The sequence below is a fragment of the Dasypus novemcinctus genome, chromosome 1 (assembly GCF_030445035.2).
Source record: "Dasypus novemcinctus isolate mDasNov1 chromosome 1, mDasNov1.1.hap2, whole genome shotgun sequence".
Lineage (NCBI taxonomy): Eukaryota > Metazoa > Chordata > Mammalia > Cingulata > Dasypodidae > Dasypus > Dasypus novemcinctus.
In genome coordinates this window covers 13,138,463-13,158,982 of record NC_080673.1, presented here as the reverse complement: position 1 = coordinate 13,158,982, position 20,520 = coordinate 13,138,463, and the positions used below count along the sequence as shown (strand labels likewise).

Here is a 20,520-nt window from a genome sequence, read left to right as displayed (position 1 = left end):
AATAATAAATCAAGTTATACTGATAATTAAAGTAAAAATGATTGGCATGAATTTCTACGTTATTTGTTTTAAATAAATGTTAGCAGAAAGTGAAAATAATAAAGATGACTCTGTTTTGCATGTTTAAAGATTTTCCCCTAATTATAAACAGTTTATTATTCAAATATAAATTCAGAATTTGGTTCAACAGAAATAAGAAGGCATTTTTAGTTACACACAAATATTATAAGTAGTGAATTATTCCTCAGGATAACCTATAGAAGCCTAATTTACTCATGTTGAGGTTGAAATAATGTATATTTTTAGTGAAAAACTTTTCCAACAACAGTACTAATTGAAAAAAAAGTATATAACTTTATTTATCCTGAATGCTAGTACCTGAAAAAAAAATTTTTTTTATTAGAAGAGGAAGAAAGATTGATAGAACTATTTCTTCATCATGTTGATTTACCTTTCAAATGAATTTCCTTTTTTTGTAACTCTCTCACTAGTTGCAATCAGATAAATGGGTTTATTTGGATGAAGACATAAAGGAGAAAAAAGTAAAAAGGAAGAAGGAAGATAAAGTAGATACAGAAATGAAAATATGAAATAGAAAAGATAGAAGAATATAGTCTTAAAAATAAATGTGGAGGACCGAATGTGTCTCAAGCAGTTGAGTTCCTGCTTTCCATATGGGAGGTGCTGGGTTTAGTTCCTGCTGCCTCCTAAAAAACAACAATAGCAACAGTAGAAGCAAAAAACAACAAAAATATATATATAAGTAAAAATAAATGTGGGTTATCGCTCCATTGGAGAAACACTAGAATTTACTAATCACTAAGAATTTTAAAAAATAGAAAAATGAGGTTTTGCTTAATACATGATCCCAAGAGTGCAGAAAATAAGAAAAGACACTGGGTTATATTCCTGTATACTGTGGGATAGCTAGGATAGCCTTCTGCAAACCACTAGTTAGCAGGGAAGAAAGAGAAGAGGGTAGCTAAATTGAGGTGAAGATTTCCTGGGCACGAGACTTGAGCAATTTGGCTATTGGTCATATATTTATGTGTTTATGTTTCATAATGTGATGTTTTACATATTGTGGTTTTAAGGCATTAACATTATACTATTGAAATAATGTGCTATTATTATACTATACTACATTATACTCTTAAAAAGTGAGGATTTTTTGTTCAAAGATTTATTCTTGAATGTCATCCCTAGATAACTGTGTAGTGCAATACTCATCACACACCTGTTTTTTTGCCCCAGTGTGATGGGTTCCAGGATGATCATAGACTTAACAACTTCCCTCTTCCCTGTTCTGCAGTCTCCTAGCATGATTAAATATAGACTTTAAATATAGACTATGGATTCATAGAATTCTTTGATCAGCAAGGAACCTTAGAGAAAATCTAAAGCTTTATTTTAGATATCAAAACACTGAGTCCTAAGGTAATGTGCTGTTCTACATTGTCTCCATCTCTAGTGTTGTTCACCTGCAGTTTTTATTCAAATATAAACCAGCTTCTACCTGCCTTCTTTCCCCTCTTAACAATGAACAAAGCTGGTAACAGCCTGTGTACCTGCCTTGTCTACCTCAAACAGATTTTGTGAGGCTAATACGGATCAATAAAAAACTATGAAGTTCTGTCACAGAGATTGCTGTCCCCCCAATATTGGCCCATAATTTTTTTTTTCTTTTTAAAAATTTATTTTTTTTATATCAATGTTCCATGTTACTTAGATAACATAAGGCAATAACTACAACAATAATACATGTGGTTTCGTCAGCAGTTATACTCTCCCCTTATTTTTGGTCATTTTTCAATGTTGTATGATTTGGGACGATGTCTACTCTGACTTCCTCAGGCCGAGAAGGGATATTGATATGGTGGTAGGCAGAATCGTTTTGCTTACTGTTGAAGATACTCCTTCATTTTGGGCTGGGGTTGGTCTGTCATCATCATTTTGTTAGTTGTCCAGGGCAGGCCTGAAAAATGGGGAGTAGAAGTTGGCAACATATATGTTGGGTATCAGGGATCTACCAGCATAGGAACAATCCAAAGGCTTTAAATCTCCAAGAAATATGCTAATGAAAATTATAGGTTCAAATAAAAGAAGTGGGAGAATTACGATTAAAGTAATTTATTCCTAAATATAATCATGTTATTTGGGGGAAATAGGTTTTCATATATTCCCAGATAGAGCCCATTTGGGCGTTATTGATTTCATGTGGCCTTATGGCTTACCTATGGTATCCAGATGTCCGTAGGGCCCTCAGGAGCACTTTTGTTTGTGGCTTTGATTACTGTGGCAGTTTGTGAAGTCTGGCTGAGACCTGCACAAGTATAACCTCTGGAATGACCTCCCAACTCTCTTTGAAATCTCTTAGCTATAAAAAACCTTATTTTTATTTAATAGTTCCCCCTTTTGATCAAGGTATTTCTTCATATGCATTCCTAATTAATGCTTGGTAATAATCCCTCAGTGCCAGGGAGGCTGATCCCTGTGAGTAATGTCCCATCTCAGGGGATAGGTAATGAGTTTATTTGCAGTGTTTGGCTTAGAGAGAGGCCACATTTGAGTAACAAGTTTTCAGAAGGCAACTTTTAGGTAATAGTTATTATTAGTTATAATTTGACTTAGTTTCATTATTACAGGTTGATAAGTATAATCATTAAGATCAAGGGCTTGGTTTATTAGCCTATTTTCCTTTATTAGGTAAGGTTTATATATTCCAGGGTTTCTGAAAAACTAGTGGGACTTCTCCAGACAGGAAGTTTAAAATTTTGTTATACCGGGTAGGCCTCTATCCAGAAGACATATCTATGACAATAATGCTGTGTCTATATCCCATAGGAGTATGTAGCTATAGAATGTTCAAGCTGTTTAAAAGGTCCTGACAGTCTAGATCCCTGACCATGTAGAACAGGGAAATTTGGTTATTTCTTGACATACAATATTTTTCTTATAATAAATATGCAATCCCCTCTCCTATTGTTGACTCTTAACATTTGTGTGGTACCTCTATTAGATTTTATGTAAGAATATTAAAATGTTATTGTTAACTATGGTTCATGTTTTGCTTTAGGTGCCCTTTTCTCCATATACCACCCTCTTAGTAGCACCATATATTTTTGTTTTAGATCCTGAAAGAACATTCTTATATTTATATTATTAACCCTGGTTCTCACTCACCACAGTGTTCACTGTGTTATATAATCCCATGTTTTATCCTCTAGCTTTCCTTCTAATAATATTTATGACCCAAAACCTGCCCCTTCAATCATGCTCACACACATACCTAATAGCTGCCACTACAGTCACAGTGTGGCACTACCATCACCTCTGTCCACCCCCAAACCACTACAACCAACCTAATTATAAATTCTGCACAGATTAGGCATTAGATTCCCATTCTCTACCCCCATTCTATGTCCTGGTAACCTATCTTCTAGATTCTACCTCTATAAGTTTGGCTATTATTATTAGTTAATATTAATGAGATCATACAATATTTGTCCTTCTGTGTCTGCCTTATCTCACACAAGTAAAGGTCCTCAAGGACCATCCACATTGTCACATGCATCAGTATTTCATTCCTACTTTAGCTGAGTAATATTCCATCATATCTATATACCACATTTTGTTTGTATCCATTCATCTATTGATGGACATTTAGGTTGCTTCCATTTTTTAGCAATTGTGAATAGTACTGTTATGAACATTGGTGTGCAAATGTCTGCTTTTGTCCTTGCTTTCAGTTCTTCTGGGTATATACCTAGTAGTGGGATCGGCGCCTCAAATGGCAATTCCATATTTAGCTTCCTGATCAACTGCCACATTGTCTTCCAAAGTAGCTGCACCATTCTACATTCCCACTAATACTGAAGGAGTGTTCCTATTTCCTCATATCCTCTCCAACACTTGTAGTTTTCTGTTTTTATAAAAGTGGCCATTTTAGTAGATATGAAATGATATTTCTAGTGGTTTTGATTTGCATTTCCTTAATAGCTGATGATGTTTTCATGTGCTTTTTTAGCCACTAGTATTTCCTCTTTGGAAAAACATCTATTCAAATCCTTTGCCTATTTCTTTAAGTTGGGTTGTTTGTCTTTTTATTGTTGAGTTGTAGAATCTCTTTGCATATGCTAGATATTAAACCCTTATCAGATACATAGTTTCCCAATATTTTCTCCCATTGAGTAGGCTGCCTTTTTAATTTCTTGACAAAGTCCTTTCAAGCACAAAAGCTTTCAGTTTGAGGAGGTCCCATTTAATTTTTCTTCTTTTTTGCTTGTCCTTTGGGTATAAAATTTATGAAACTTTTGCCTACCACATGATCTTGAAGATGCTTCCCTACATTTTCTTTAGGAATTTTATGGTCCTGGTTCTTATATTTACTTCTTTATTCCATCTTGAGTTAATTTTTGTGTAATATAAAATAATCCATAATGTTTTAAATTTGGATTTGTTGCTTTTGAATGAATTGTCAGTATTTAAAAATTGTTATATTTCACATAAAAATCTGGATATTTTTGTTTCTCTGGAAGGTTCACAAAGCTGGCAATATAGGCTGGCCCTCTCCAGTGGTACTAAAGCCCATTAGATAAGATATGCACTTTCTATTTCACTATAGTGCCTGTCACTCCTTATGGGCTTCCCAATTCTGTGGCCAAGTGTCCGTTATCATTTATCATCTGGTAATCTCTTGCTTTCTTAATTTAAGTTACCTGCCTGATATCTTTAGACATTTGGGGTTGCACCTCCTATGCTCTGAAAATATAAATTGGTATTAGTAGTACTGTTGCTAGATTTTCTGTAGGTTCTTGGTTAAGCTACAGAAAAATGAATTTTAAGTGCAAGTCAGTTTAGTTAGGCCAGTAATTTATTAAGGAAAGGAGAGAAAAGAAATGGGAGAAAATAACGATTGTGGGTCCCAGGTAGAGACGAAGGGACTGAAAAGAGATAAAGAGAGCTGCTTTATAGAAAGTTTCCCATTACAGATTACAAATCCCCAGGTTTACTTGCGTGCTGATCCAGGCAGGGGCAGGAAGACAAGAACAGGGCTAGATCGGGGCAAGGGGAAAAAGGGCCGATTTAGCTTCCATGCTTGCTTTTTGAATGATTAATTATTCTGCCCCTTTGCTAATGATGGGGGAGGAGACCCAGCTGTTTGCTGTTTAATTGGGTAACCTACCTCTCAATCCCCCAGGGGGGACCAATGATAAGACCCCTGGAGAATATCAGGAGCTTCTCTGGAGGAAATCTCCTTCCAAATGGGGGTTCTTGCAAGGTTCTTCCAGCAACCATCTTGTGGGGTATCCATGGCCACCTGGCTTTCCTGCCAGGTTCTAGATCCATCTACTGATTCCTAATCTAGCCTGCCTCAGTACTAGTAGAAGATTTTTCAGGGCACAAAGTTAAGGATTGGAGAAGATAGATGAATACAAAGTTTATCAAATGATGAAACTGACTGTGCTATTTCTCCAAATTTATTTTTCAAGGCAAACATGTCCCAGGTAAGGCAAGTGGGACTGCTGGCTGCTGGATGTCAGCCATGGAACAAAGATGTGTGTGCAGCCAATGGAGACAGGTTTGCATATTGTGCTACTCTGGCCATCTATATTTATCAGGTAAAATTCACATTGATTCAATTTCATTTTAAATTTTATCAGTAAAGTTAATATTTAATCAAAATTTTTATGTTCCCATCACATGAACTATAGTGCTATACTTTTATTGCTGTTTATGTTTTCAACTTTACTGCTATTTCTACTTCATTGGTTCTACAATTCAAACTTTTTTTTAAAGATTTATTTATTTATTTATCTCCAACCCCTCCCCCCATTGTTTGCAGTCCCTGTCTGCTCTCTGTGTCCATTTGCTGTGTGCTGTGTCTGCTTGTCTTCTCTCTAGGAGATACTGGGAACCAATCGTGGGACCTCCCATCTGGAAGAGAGGCACTCAGTCACCTGAGCCACCTCCGCTCCCTGGTTTATTGTGTCTCTCATTGTCTTTTCTCTTTGTGTCTCTTTTGTTGCATCATCTTGTGTCAGCTCGCTGGGCCAGCTTGCTTTCTCCAGGAGGCACTGGGAACCACACCAGGTCCTCCCATATGGTAGGTGGAAGACCACTTACTTGAGCCACATCCACTTCTCCAATTCAAACTTTTAAGAAAATTCTTATATTAGTAAAGGAATAGCCAGATATTAATTGATTGTATAATCTTTTATGGCTGTTGACTAAAAAGAGTTTTTCTAAGAATTATAAAGTCCCATTTTAGGAATGGTAAGCAATTTGTTTTGATTTCTTTTTAAACTAAATTCCCATATGAATAAAAGGAATCCATTTCTTCATTCACTTCAACCTTTGCTCAGTAACCAAATTTGATATGAGAAAATCTTCTAATCAGTTGAAGAATGTGGGTAGTCCTATATATAGCATTGTATTAAAATTGGTACAGATGCAATATATTTTGAGATATTCTTGAGAGAAAAAAACATTACAACTCATTTTTTTCATGTCAAAGCTACATCCGGACAGATCTCATCAGTTCCCAATTTATAGAGTCAATGGCCTTCAGAAGATCTCCACATAGATGTGCCATAAATATCTTAAGTCCCAAGTTTCATCTTTCTCCTTAAATCTGGAGTTAATATCTCAATGAAATATGTCACCAGCTAACAATTTATTTGAACCAGAATGTGAGAATTACCACTCACTCCCACCTATACTTACATTCTATATTCTAGGTGACCAAGAGTGATTATAATATTTTATAGACTTTATCATCTTCTTCATGTCCTTTTCGTTTAGACCTACATCATTTCTCCCCAACCTATTGTGACAGTCTCTTAATAGCTGTGGTCGGTATCTTCTGGCTGCCTGGCAATCTTTGGGACTCCTTGGCTTTTCTGTCACACGACAGTACTCAGGGTGATGTCTTCTCCCTTCCTCTCTGGTTTCCACTGACTTCTAGCTCTGGTGCTCCGTATGGCTTTCCCCTCTGTGTGACTTTCATTCTGTTTTTAAAGGACTCCAATTATCCAGATTAAAGCCCAACCTGAGTCAGGTGGGCCACACCTTAACAGAAGGACCATCATGAAAAGATCCTATTTACAATGGGTCCATGCCCACTAGAATGCAGGCCAAGACCACAAATATTTCCAAACTGGGATGCACAATTTAATCTGTCACATTCCTCATTCCCTAATATTGACATCCAGACTTCATAGTATGACATTCAAAGTCTTTTGTAATCTTCCTGACTCTGCATCCTTCTCACCCTATGCTCCAGACATGGCTAAATTAATTGCATTTTCCAAAATATCTCAGACTGTTTCATATCTTGCCTTTGCTCACAGTGACTCAGTTTGCCTACATGGCCTTTATGAAGAATACTTTCTTTTCTTTCAAGTCTCAGCTCAAGTATATAAGCTCTTTTCCATGTCTACCTTTTCTCCTTGCCTTTTAGTGAGGGTCATGGTAAAACTGACTACCACTCTACATGCTTCCATTTACCAGAAGTCAATCTTCCTCATCTTTGAATTCTCAGGTTTTTGCACACTGCCTGACCCTTAGCAGACATTCATTAAATGTTTCTTGAATGAATGATTAAAAACAAAAAACAAAAACAAAAAGTAAACATGAACTTATTTCAGTTAAGAATAAAAAAAGAATTGTTTTATTGGTGGAGTAAAAATTCCTTTTCATTAATTTTAATTTATTACTAACAGTGCTATAGCTTATTGAAGATAGAAGAAATAATATTAATTAAAAAAAAAACAGTTGAATTTTGACGATTTAGAATAAAATGTTATGTGGTCCATTCCTAAGATTGTGGAAACAGCCACAACCAAAATACAATTTCAGTTTAACTCAAATTCTGTCATCTCTCATCCCATACATAGAAAGCAGTAAAACTTAAAAATACCTTCTTTTATCTCCCATCTGCTTGCACTCCTAAGCTTCTTATTCCAAACTTCCTGCTACCACATTCTTCCCTAGTGTTATGTCCCTATTTCTTGTCTTCTCTTCTCTCTATTTCCTCCTAAAGAAAAGGAAATTATCAGACAAGTCAAACTATTCCTCCAGTGGATTAATGTGGTAAGAAACTGAGTGAATGAAATAAGAACTTTTTAAAAAAAATTTTGTGCCTGTCCTAAATTTTAAAATGACATTTTATACTTAAATATTTGGAAAGATTATTCAAAAATTATTAATATAAAAACCTATTAAGAACATTTGCATGTCATTAAAGACTGAAGCAAAATAAAAATCACTCATATTTGGAGGTGACAGTTTGTACAATATTACAGTGAACTTTAACTTATTCAGAGTATGCCAGTAGAAAATTATAGATGACATTAAAATTAATTAAACTTATATTAAGAATTATTTTAAATGTGATCATCTAAATTCAAGTGCTTTGGAAATTATGCTACATAAATTAGACATTATTATTATTTTTAGAAGAAATACTTATTAAATAACACCTAATGTCAATGTATAATAAATGTCTAACAATCTATCACACTTTGGATAAGACTAATGGATTATTCAATTTTTCTGAATTACTGAATTATACTCTGAAGTACCAATTCTTTGAACCATTGAATTGCACTACTTAATTTTATTAAATACTCTAAAAGTAGGGTAATTTATGGTCCAACTCAATATAACAGTACACTTTCATAGTCTTGAACTGTAAATATAGTAGGAATGCATTAATAAATTAATCCAACAAATATTTCAGTATTCTAATGTACTTTTGGCTACTATCTGGTTAATTTGCATAGTTAAATCATTGAAGGTCATTGATGTGCAACGTTACTCTATACAGTTGTTATATTTATAGAATATGACTGCCCTGCTTATAGTTTCTGAGCATCTCTAGAGCCCTCAGGAGCCCCACATTTTGAGGCAGTATTTACTGTGTCAGTCAGTGAGATCCTGCTGAGACTTGCATAAGTCCTGGAATGACCTCCTGATTCACTTTGAAATTTCTTAGCCATAAAAACTCATTTGTATTTACCATTTCCCCCTTTGGATCAAAGTCTTTTTCCAGATGCATTGCTAGTTGGCATTTGGTAATAATCCCTCAGTGCCAGGGAGGCTCATCTCTGGGAGTCATGTCCCGTGCTGGGAATGTAGGGAATTTCTAGGGCATTAGAATTGTTCAGCATGATCTTGCAATAATGAGTACAGGCCTCTTCAAATTTTGTCAAAATCTATAAAAGTGTATGATCCAATATATATACCATAATGTAAATCATTGATCATGGTTAGTAGCAATGCTTCAATATTTGTACGTCAGTTATAACAAATGTACCACCCACATATAAGATGTTATTAATTGGGGAAAGGGAGAAATGGGGAGGGTGTTGGGTATATGCGAATCCCCTTTATTCTCTGTGTGACTTTTCTGTATCCTAAAACTTCTTTGAAAATAAAATGGAAAAAAAAAAAGACACTGGGGGGACTATATGGAAGAAACTGTCACTTAAGACAAAATATCTTACAGTGATGAAAGACACAATGTCTAAAAAAGTTTTTTAAATTTTATTTTAAATTTTAAAAATATGTGTTGTTTTAGTTATTTTAAAAATTCATTTTCTTATTAATTTTGTTTATTTTGTTGGCTCCATTTTTGGAGAGGTTTTGGTCACAGAAGGATCACAACAGTGGCAAATTACTAGTGCAGGGTGTCAGTTTTATGATTTTATAATAGTGGGCATTCTAGTAGGTGTGAAATGATATCTCACTGTGGTGGTGTTGTTTTTTTTCAGTTAAAATATTGAATATATCCCAATGTATACAAAAATAGGTCATTCAAGGATTGAAATCTACTTTAAAAGACTTACAGAAATGACTATATTCAATATTTCTCCTTTAACAGCCCTATCTAGTCTTCTCTCTTTTTAAAAATTATCATTTTTTTAAAGATACATAGATCATACACAATGTAACATTAAAAAATATGAGGTTCCCATACATTGTGGTTTCGATGTGCATTTTCCTAAAAGCTAGTGATGTTGAACTTCTTTGCATGTACTTTTTAGCCATTTGAATTTCCTCTTTAGAAAATTGTCTATTCATATCATTTGCTCATTTTTTAATTGGGTTGTTTGTCTTTTTATTGTTGAGTTTTAGGATTTCTTTATATATTCTGAATATTAAACCCTTACTGAATATGTGGTGTATTAGTTGGCCATGAGGGGTGCTGATGCAAAGTACCAGAAATCTGTTGGCTTCTATAAAGTGTATTTATTTGGGGTAAAAACTTACAGTTACAAGGCCCTAAAGATTCCAACTCAAGGTTGGAATGTGTTGGCAACCAAAGATGGTTGCCATGTGTTGAAACAAGATGGTTGCCAGTCTCTGCAAGGGTTCAGCCTTCCTCTCTCAGCTCCCTGGTCCCAGCCTCTTCCCATCTCTGCTGTAGGCTGGTATAGGGCTCGTTTCTCATCTGGGCTCGGCTGCTCTGTTCTCTTCACAAGGTCAGCTGTAAACTCCCAGGTGAATGGTCAGCTCTTTCCGTGTCCCCAGGATCACAGTTCTCTCCTCTTCTATATCTATGGAGCTCTTGTCCTCTGTGTGTCTTCTTGAGTGAGTGTCCATTTATATAGCCCACCGAGGGGGTGGAGCTCAACCCTGAGTCATGCTTTAATGACATGGTCAAATCAAAGCCCTAATCTTGATTTAATTAAAGAATTGTAAAACCTTTGATTTAATACGGTCAATGGGGATCATGCCCAGATGAACAGACCAATTTACAAACATAATCAGTATCTTTTTTTGGAATTCATAAATAGTATCAAACTGCTACATGTGGTTTCCAAATGATTTCTCTCATTGAGTAGGCTGCCTTTTTGATTTCTTGACAAAGTTCTTTGAAGCACAAAAGCTTTCAATTTTGAGGTCCCATTTATCTTTTTCTTTCATTGCTTGTGCTTTGAGTGTAAAGTCTAAGAAACCATTGTCCATTGCACGATCTTGAAGATGCTTCCCTACATTTTCTTTTAAGAGTTTTATGGTCTTGGCTCTTATATTAATAGTTAGGTCTTTGATTCATATTGAGCTAATTTTTGTATAATCTGTAAGATATAGGCCCTCTTTTATTCTTTTGAATATGGATATCCAGTTATCCAGTTCTTCCAGCACTACTTATTGAAGAGACTGTTCTGTCCCAGTTGAGTGGATGTGGCAGCCTTGTCAAAATTCAATTGACTATAGATATGAGGGTCTGTTTCTGAATTTTCAGTTTAATTCCATTGGTCTATATATTTGTGGTTATTAATTTTGATTGTTGATATAACTCTCCTAACTAATGGGGGCACATTTACAAATGATATAGGAAAAATGAGGCTATTCCTTTTGTTTGTTAACATATAAAAACACAACATATTGCCCCATCTGAAAAAACAGTAATAAAAAATGAGTTAATGACATCATTCCTCTGGAAACTTTGGATATTTTTATACTGTAATAATGGGCAAATTTTACATTTAACCTAATTTCTTTGAGTTCATATTTAAGTGAAAAGTCACTGAAAAATATTATTTGAAAACCGAATTTTTCCTTATAATTGTTATAGCTGTGAAAAATATAATAAAACTGAATTATTATGGAAACTTCATTTTAAAACATTTATTTTTACTTCTTATTAAAATTGTTCTTATTTTTTATTAGATTTACTAATTTTCATGAATGTAGCTTTTGTTTTTTAATGTGATTATTTAATGAATAATGGATTATCTTTTAAAAGTACTGAAATCTTTCCTTTATATATTTTATTTTAGTTGGATCACCGTTATAATGAATTCAAACTTCATGCAATTATGTCCGAACATAAAAAAACCATCACAGCAATCTCTTGGTGTCCACATAACCCTGATTTGTTTGCAAGTGGCAGTACTGATAATTTAGTGATCATTTGGAACGTTGCAGAACAAAAAGTCATTGCTAAACTCGACAGTATAAAAGGTATTTTTATAACTGGAATTTATTGAAAGAAGTATTTTTTTTCCTTAAGCCCTATTAGCATTATTAGTTCAAATTTGAAAGTAGTGTTTTTCAAACTTTCTATAAGTAACAATTGTGTATGTATGTGTATGGAACTAAAACAAAATTTCATGAAATAATTATACATGCTACATATGATAATTAAAAATATAGTATCAAATATAATTTATTAATATTTAAATATAACATAAAAATTCAAAAATAAATGTAAAAACAATAATTAGAAAATATTTTCTTAATGAAACAAAAGGCCTTACCTATTGATTACTTTTCTTCCTATCTGAGACATACAAAGACAATATTATGCGTGTATTCAGTGGGACCACTGTTGTGCAAGTTTCTGTCCTTTATATTTACTTGTCAATGTACAGAGTCCTGTTCATACAAACAGGTCTTTGTGAGCATAAGTAATATAATTACAAACACTTTCTACTTTGCAGTGAGAATTCTTATTTAATCTTACCCCATAATGATGATAAATTTAAGATTAAGTAATCTTTTTTCTGTGTTAAATGTCACAATAATTCAGTCTATTCATTGAGCACTATTATAGCTCTATTAATTAGGGTTTTGAAAGCTATTGCTGTATATATTTTCCAAACTTTTTCTTTAAGTTTTCAAAATTTCTTCTTTAAAAATTAATGACTATAACTTTCAGAATTAAATGAGTTAATATTTAGAGTTCTTAGGAGTACCTGTTACATAATAAGCCACTATAGAAATGTTTGCTATTATTATTATATAATATCATTTCTGGTCCCTTCATTTTCTTCAGTGCATTTCTCCAAATGCATGTTCAGAGAGCCAGCATTTTAGTGTGCTCTGGTAGTTTATCCCTTATTGGGGAAATTCTGCTTCTGTTAATGTGTCCTAGAAAACATGTCAGTTTTTTCACTGGCCTTATTCACAGATTGATTGATTGATTCATTCATTCATTCAATATTTATGGAGTTATCATTATATGCCAGGCCCTAAATAAGCTTTAGCTTTTATATTGTTGACAACTCTGTGTATTTTATTTGTATCATTTCTTTGTGGGAAATGCTAGTTATCCCACATATTTAAATTCTACCCCTCCTTTATGATGTAATTAAAATCCAGTTTCTTTCTGAGACAGTAGCTCAGTGGTTCCCAAACTTTTCTACATATAACAGTCATTTGGAGAAAACTATTTAAAATAGGTTTCTAAAAAAAAAAAATAGGTTCCTAGGCCTTAATGTCATATGATCTAATATGCCGTGTAAAATTTCATGACTCTGATGCAATTAATATATCTGTGTTTGAGAAATTCACTAATCTCTCTCTTGAATCATAAATTTACCATACACTTATTTCATATTTGATTCATTTAATTTGGTCACAATAAAAGTGGGAATTTTAGCAACTAACTTTTGCATTCTCTTATAATCCGAGGCACTTTTACATACATTTTCATATTTCCTTTTCTTCACACTCATAGGAAATAGGTGGTCAGCTATTTTTATCTCTATTTTATAGATGAGGAAACAGACTTAAAAAGGTAAAGTAATTTATTTAGTTCAACTAAGGCAAAGCTAAGATTTGAATCTAAATTCCTGATTTAAAAAATAGATTCTAGCATTCATTGTATCATTATTAAATCATATTTAAGTAGCATTTAACTTCTTTTCATGCATTTACTCCTACTGCCATTTATATTTAAGGTCCTTTAATGCAGGAATTGTATCTTACACTACCTTGTAAACCTGAGTGCCTAGAGCAGACTTTATGCACAAGTGCTCAATGATTATCCATTGCTTTAACATATAGTCTACTAAAATAAAGACACTGTTTAATAAATGTCATTAACTATATGGATGCATATGATCAAATAAAAACATAATTGTGGTTTTTGAACCTAACTAAATACTTTTCCTTTCCTTATGGAAGTACCTTATTATGCTCACTGTGATCTTTGGGTTTATTTTATAAATCCAATTTATAAGGTTACTTTTTTTCTTGTTCTTTAATTTGTTTTGGAAATGTATAAAGCAAATGATATTTTAATGATGTAATCTTATAGCACATCTCTCTGTTCTGTGACGGTGTGTGGTTTCTATTCCAGGAGTGCCTGCCTCTCTTAGCTGGTGCTGGAACGCAGATGATGCTGTGGCATTTGTTTCCCACAGAGGTCCGCTGTTCATTTGGACCATCTCAGGACCAGATACTGGAGTAACTGTGCACAAAGAAGCTCATAGCTTCTTGTCTGATATCTGTATGTTTAGATGGCATACCCAAAAAAAGGGGAAAGTGGTGTTCGGGCATATTGATGGAAGTCTATCAATTTTTCAACCAGGTAAGAATTTAGTCAGTCAGCTCTCTTACATTTTTTTCTTGGCATATATAATTTCTTATTTACATGTCATAAAGGTGGTGGTAATTGCATCACATTTTAATTCAAGAATGATAATTGTGGAAATATTATGTCATTGTATTAATTCCAAATAATCATTGAAGTGAATTTTATTAATAAGGCATTGTGATACGTTCAACGCAGCTGTGCAGATTTGAATTTGTGCCAAATCAGTCATGTGCCCCATATTTTCACTTTTTAAATCAACTCTTTATTTCTGAACATTACTAAGAATGAATAAAGATATACAGCTAGATTATGTATTGCCCTGCCTACATGACTCCAGATTATTTTCCTACTTGCTTATAAAACCACCAGTCTTATGCCAGACTCCTTAACAAAGGATTCGAACTTAGATAAGAAGGAACAATAACCTTTTGAATCCATGTTAGTTAATTAATCTGACTGAATGAAAAGGTCTGAGAAATTAGTTACTGCTCATTTAAAAAATTTAAACAATAAAGTATAATGAAGAAAATAAAAGTGTGCTTGAATAGCTCTTTGCTTATAAATAAGCATTATTAACATTTGGGAAAGATGGCTTTACCTTCTATGTCGCTTGATGTTTGTGAAATTGATGGATGGATGAAAGTACTTTTTCGAGAACAAGATTGCTTCTCTCACAAAAAAATACTACATTCCATTTAATTAATCAAAGAAAAATTAAATTTTATGTTGAACGGAAGAAATTGTTGAAATTCACATCTTTCCTCTGAAAACAATCTTCTAAAATTAAAAAAAAACTATGTAAAACATTGATAGATTAGGTTCATTATATTTTAAATACATTTAAACAGTATCTGTTATTTGCCTTTTAAATGATAAAAATATACGTCTTTTTTCCACTTTCCCTCTCTGCTCTACCTCTTGATAATTGTGATATTAATAGTTTTATAATAATTAAACAGGCTTTATAACATTTGTATTTTGTAACCAATTGCTACAGTGCTTTGTCCTTATTCCTATATTTAAATATTTTTAGTATTTATCATAGACTTCCACTTCAGCTTCTTCAATCCCAAATTATTTATTTTGATTACACTTTTGGCTGGGTGGATTTCACAATTTAGGTTTTCTCAACAGCTCATAGGTATTCTGTCCCTGAGATTTTTTGTTTGAGATACTTTTCTGACTGTTGCTTTTATGCTTTAAGGGTAACTTGGTTTAGCATAATACTCCCGGATTACTCTTTCTTTCCCTCAGAACTTTTGAGACTTTACTCCTCTACCTTTTACCAATAAACGTTATATTGGAGAAGTAGACGCCCATTGTGATTTTATCCTCTTGACCTGACTACCTTATGAACATGGCTTTTGTCTCTGTAATATTTTTATTGTTCTCTTTCTTTCCTGATCTCTGTAATCTCACTTTTTCCTTTCATTGTCTTTATGATTATGTTAGTTTCCTATTTCTGCCATAACAAATTACCACAAATTTAGTGGCTTAAAACAGCACAGATTTATCATCTTACAGTTCTGGAGGTCAGAAGTCCAAAACAGGTATCCCTGGACTAAAATCAATCCGCACATCTTCTCCTCTGACACTAACTCATTCCCTTGTAAGTACTCATGTGATTACATTGCGTCCACGTGGATGATCAGAGATAATCTCCCCAATTCAGTATCCTTAATTTAATCACATCTACAAAGTCCCTCCTGCCATGTAAGATAGCATATTCAAAGGTTCTGGGGATATGGGATGGATTTCTTTGGGGTCTCATTATTCTGCCTATCACAGTGATGGGTGTGCTGTACCTGCCTTTTATAATCTTCCCATTCTTTGACAGTATCTTTTCGTACATCCTTTGCTCTTCCTTTCGGTTTTACTATGTTAACACGGACACAGCTCATCTATTTCTTGAAGATTAGTATCAGGGGAGATCAGTGACCGTCTCTTGCTTCATTTGAATTTGTGGTCTCAAACACCTCATCACCAAATCTCTTACTTTCTCTATATTGGAGGCAGCTTCTGGTACTTAGTTGGTCATTGAAGCTCACAGTTAAATAGCATGATTCAAAGGCTTTTCTATGTTTTGATCTGGTGAGTACCACTTCTCTTTTCTCCATCACCCTTCTCCTCTGGGAGTCTTCTCCAGTAGCTGGGAGGTGATTTATAGACAACAAATATGGTTGTGTGTTGTGTGTTTCCTCTTCTGCCTCTCTGGAGATCTCGTTAGGGGCATTCCCCACTTCTATCCAGGTTGGACTACACATAGGTATCACAGGATTATGAAACTTTATTTTTGAGGAATCTGTCTGAGCTCTGAAGGGGATTTTGAGGCGCATGCTCTTATTTTGGTTCAAATGTCGTTCTATATATTCCTCATCTTTTGTGGATTGTCATTGTGGCCATTTCCTTTTCATTGACTATGCTTTTCTCTTTTTCTTTTATTGCATTATTAGGAAACTTTGAAGGCTTCAAGGTGTAGAACGTTCAGTCATATTGAGTTTCTCAGGTATAAGACATTGAGATATTGTATGCTTGGCATAAAAAGGATAGGGAGGAATCAAGGTGTGTTTACTTTTCTCTTTCCTAGGTTTATATCAGGATAGAAAGTACAGTATTCCAACAGTCTGTGCTATGTAGTTCCAGAAGAGACCGTTGTTTATTAATAACTCAATTTTCCAGTGTTAAATTAACTTATGCATCTGTACTCAGTCATCAAGTCTTATTCTTTTGGATCTATGCAGTGGGGACTACTTGACCTCCTTTATTTCACAGGATCTATGTAGTAGTTATATGGACAAGACATTATGAATGGTCCAGTCCTTCTAGTTATCTCTCCCTTGCATACACCTGAGCTCATGGATCATGAAGGAAATACTACTGCCTTAATTCTGACATTGCATTCTGAATTGCAGGTTTGGAAGTTTGAAACTGTTAGCATTGGTATTGTTAAGTTCTTAATCTGCATGAGGAATTGTCCACTTTACCTTCTTAATGACTCCTCAACACCACGGATGATTCTGTCCTTACCCAAAAACAGGATTTCTACCCTCCAGGTTCTGTCAGGAGACTATGACCTCAAACTCTGCTGTGCAGATTTTTATTTAAAAAGCTTCCTTGCAAGAGAGAAAAAACTCGTGGAGGACTTCCCACAATAATGCACTTTACCCTTCATTTTAAATCAGTGATTTTAAAACTGCGCTGTAAATTTATATGTGTATTGTGTGTACTGGAGGTTAGGAGGGCTTGATAGGTGATTCACCTGGGCTTTGGACCTTCTGTTCCCTTTCAGCCTGAGAAGCATCACTTTCTTCTGTACTGTGTACTGGATTGTTATGTAAAAATTCTTATATGAACCAAGGATTCCAGAGCAAAAGAAGTTGGAAAACTACTGTTTTAACTCTTCCAAGTTGTTTTCTTAGACCAAGCCAGAGAATGTATTATTATTTTTTTTACATTTCATAATAGAAATATTTTAAATTGAATTGACATTGGTATTATCTCATGGGGGGGGGCATTAACCATATTTGCTTTGTTTTATTTTAGGAACATTGCTGAGGACATTGTCCCTAAGTAGAACTATTTCCTCCTTTTAAATACATTTCTTCCTGGTCTCAATTCTAGGAAAAGTTCTCCTTCTCTTGAGCACAATTTGTGATTCTTCATTTTGATTTGTTTTTATATCATGGACATTTTGAATTATGTAACCTTTTGTGTTTTCTTTCATTTTTGTTTTGGCCACCTGATCTCAAAATCAAAATTTTTGCTCAACACTAACAACTATTTAGACCAAATATTATCCCTGTTATTTCATTTCTCACCCCCAATTTTCCTTGACTTCAGTTTTGTTCATATAGAAGTTGTCAACCTCATCTTTTTATTGACTTTTTCTTATCATATGCTTCTGTCTTAACCTGACAATATAATAAATTAATATTTTATTACTTTGAATCAACATGCTTAAGCTATCACAACATTCATTTTGCAGTTTTCTCATGTTTTGTGTTACTATTATTTTGAATTTTTTAATGTACTGGGATACTTTTAATAAACCTAGATACTAATGGTCCTAATGTAAATACATAAAACTTACTTAAGGAATAGCTATGAGAATTTTTGGTTACTTAGTCATTTTTCTACCTCTTCCTGACTTACAATAATTATTTATAATACTCACCACTGTTAATAACAAGTTAACAGATACTCATTTGGGGAAAGTAGAAACAAAATCTTCTTGAAGCTGATATACCAAAATTTGATAAAGCCCCCCAAAAAACCTCTCACATCCATCTTCTTTGGTTAAATGCGCAAATATTCTAAATAAAATATTGCTTAAGACCAACATTATATTAAAAAATAGTATATCATGACACAGTTAATCCCAAGCCAGGAACCAAAAGATTTTCTACTCATTTTAAAAATCGTTTATATCCAAGGAAAACTTTTATTTTCTGCTTTTGTAATCTGATATATTGAAAAATAGTACATAATGATGTGATTGCAAAAAGAGCTGTGCTATCTTTAAATTGTGTTATTTTTAAAAATAAAATTTCCTTTAAAGTTTATGATACTTAGAAATAATTTCTGCCTTCTCTAAATTTAGTCATTTAGTCTATAAAATATACATTTAGTTGTTTCACTACCTTTCTTTTGACAATGAGAAGTCAGGCTGATTGGAGTCCCCGTGTGATACATCGAGCAGAAACATTTTTCCATGGTGCCAGTTGATGTTCCTTTGCTTCATTTAATTCCATTTAGTTTCCTCTTTTCCTGGCTGCCTTATTTGTACTGGTATTCAGGTATGAATTACGACTATGACAAATGAGATGATGAATGAGAAAAACATAGCAACAAATATTGATAATACTTTTTATAATATGCCACATGCTGTTTTAAGTATATCAACTAACCCATTTAATCTTTTAAAATATCCTGTGAGATAATTACTGTTATCTTATTATATAAATAAAGAAATTAAGGCTCAGAGAAGTTGCGTATCTTGTCCAAGACCACAAAACTAGTAAATGATGGAAGTAGGATTGGGATCTAAAGTCTGTGCTTTTAATCATGAAATGATGTTTGTTCTTTGGATGAGCACTTCTTATTCCCAGGCAATTTCAGTTCCTTGAAATTTGTTAAAATGATTAAGTCTTTTATTTATTACTTATCTGGTTGTCTTCTTGTATCTTTTCACTGATAATTAGGAAAAACGTCAAGGTACTAGAAACTGACAAAGCAAAGTGATTCAGTCTAACTTTAATCACTGGGACAAACTCTAATTCCCCTGTATTCACTCATCAATTGGGCTTTCAGCAAGAAAGTTCCAGATTTACATCCTTAGTGCTATCAGAGATCAGGGGTATACAGAAGAGAAAGTTAATATGATCTAAATGGTTTGATTATCTTTTGTAAATTATGTTTGAAATAATTTCCTTCATGTTTTATTAGGTAATAAAAGTCAGAAACATGTTCTCAGACCTGAATCTCTTGAAGGGACGGATGAAGAGGATCCAGTTACTGCCCTGGAGTGGGACCCTCTGTCTACTGATTATCTTCTTATGGCTAATTTGCATTATGGAATTCGCCTAGTAGATTCTGAGTCACTTTACTGCATCACGACGTTTAATTTTCCCAGTGCAGCAGCCTCTGTACAGTGCTTGTCCTGGGTTCCTAGCGCTCCTGGCATGTTTATAACTGGAGGTAAGCATCCTGCCTTTCCCCAAGCTTTTCAGTTTGTGTATATTCTTTAATTGAATCAGAGAAAGTATATTTTTTTATACTAGTTAATTTTGTGTAAAACTTATTGATGTCAATTCAAATGTAATAAATTCTAAATTTATTTTTTTATACTGTTTGTCATAAACCTATAAACAAATAAATATGAAATCAAGGTCCATTTTTCCAGGTTTCTAGCACTACATTGTAACTTATATATATATATATATATGCAAATTTGTGTGTGTGTGTATGTGCATAAAAGACAATGATAGTTTAATTTCAGACATGGCAGGATGATGCTGAATGTACTGGTCAGAGGGATAGCTTAGCTGGATGTGAGCTGTATTAGCCATACTGATAATTTTGATAGTCAATGACCAGATATGCCTAGCTAGACTCAGGTTAAAAAGGAGAGTAAATTTTTTTTTTACCATGGGTTGAAGGGATACGCCTTCACGATTTCTTAATCATGA

The 20,520-nt window shown here is 33.8% G+C and overlaps 1 protein-coding gene across 27 annotated transcripts in view; it reads left to right on the top strand.

Annotated features, from left to right (window-relative positions):
- The window catches only part of WDR17 (WD repeat domain 17), a 123,342-nt gene that overhangs the window by 33,644 nt on the left and 69,178 nt on the right, over nucleotides 1-20,520 (top strand). For all 27 annotated transcript variants that reach the window (XM_071214015.1, XM_071214020.1, XM_071214045.1 and 24 more), the window contains 4 exons: nucleotides 5,493-5,621; nucleotides 11,790-11,973; nucleotides 14,096-14,326; nucleotides 19,778-20,029. In XM_071214015.1, the coding sequence (XP_071070116.1) occupies nucleotides 5,493-5,621; nucleotides 11,790-11,973; nucleotides 14,096-14,326; nucleotides 19,778-20,029 (796 nt within the window). The remainder of the gene's footprint in view (nucleotides 1-5,492; nucleotides 5,622-11,789; nucleotides 11,974-14,095; nucleotides 14,327-19,777; nucleotides 20,030-20,520) is intronic.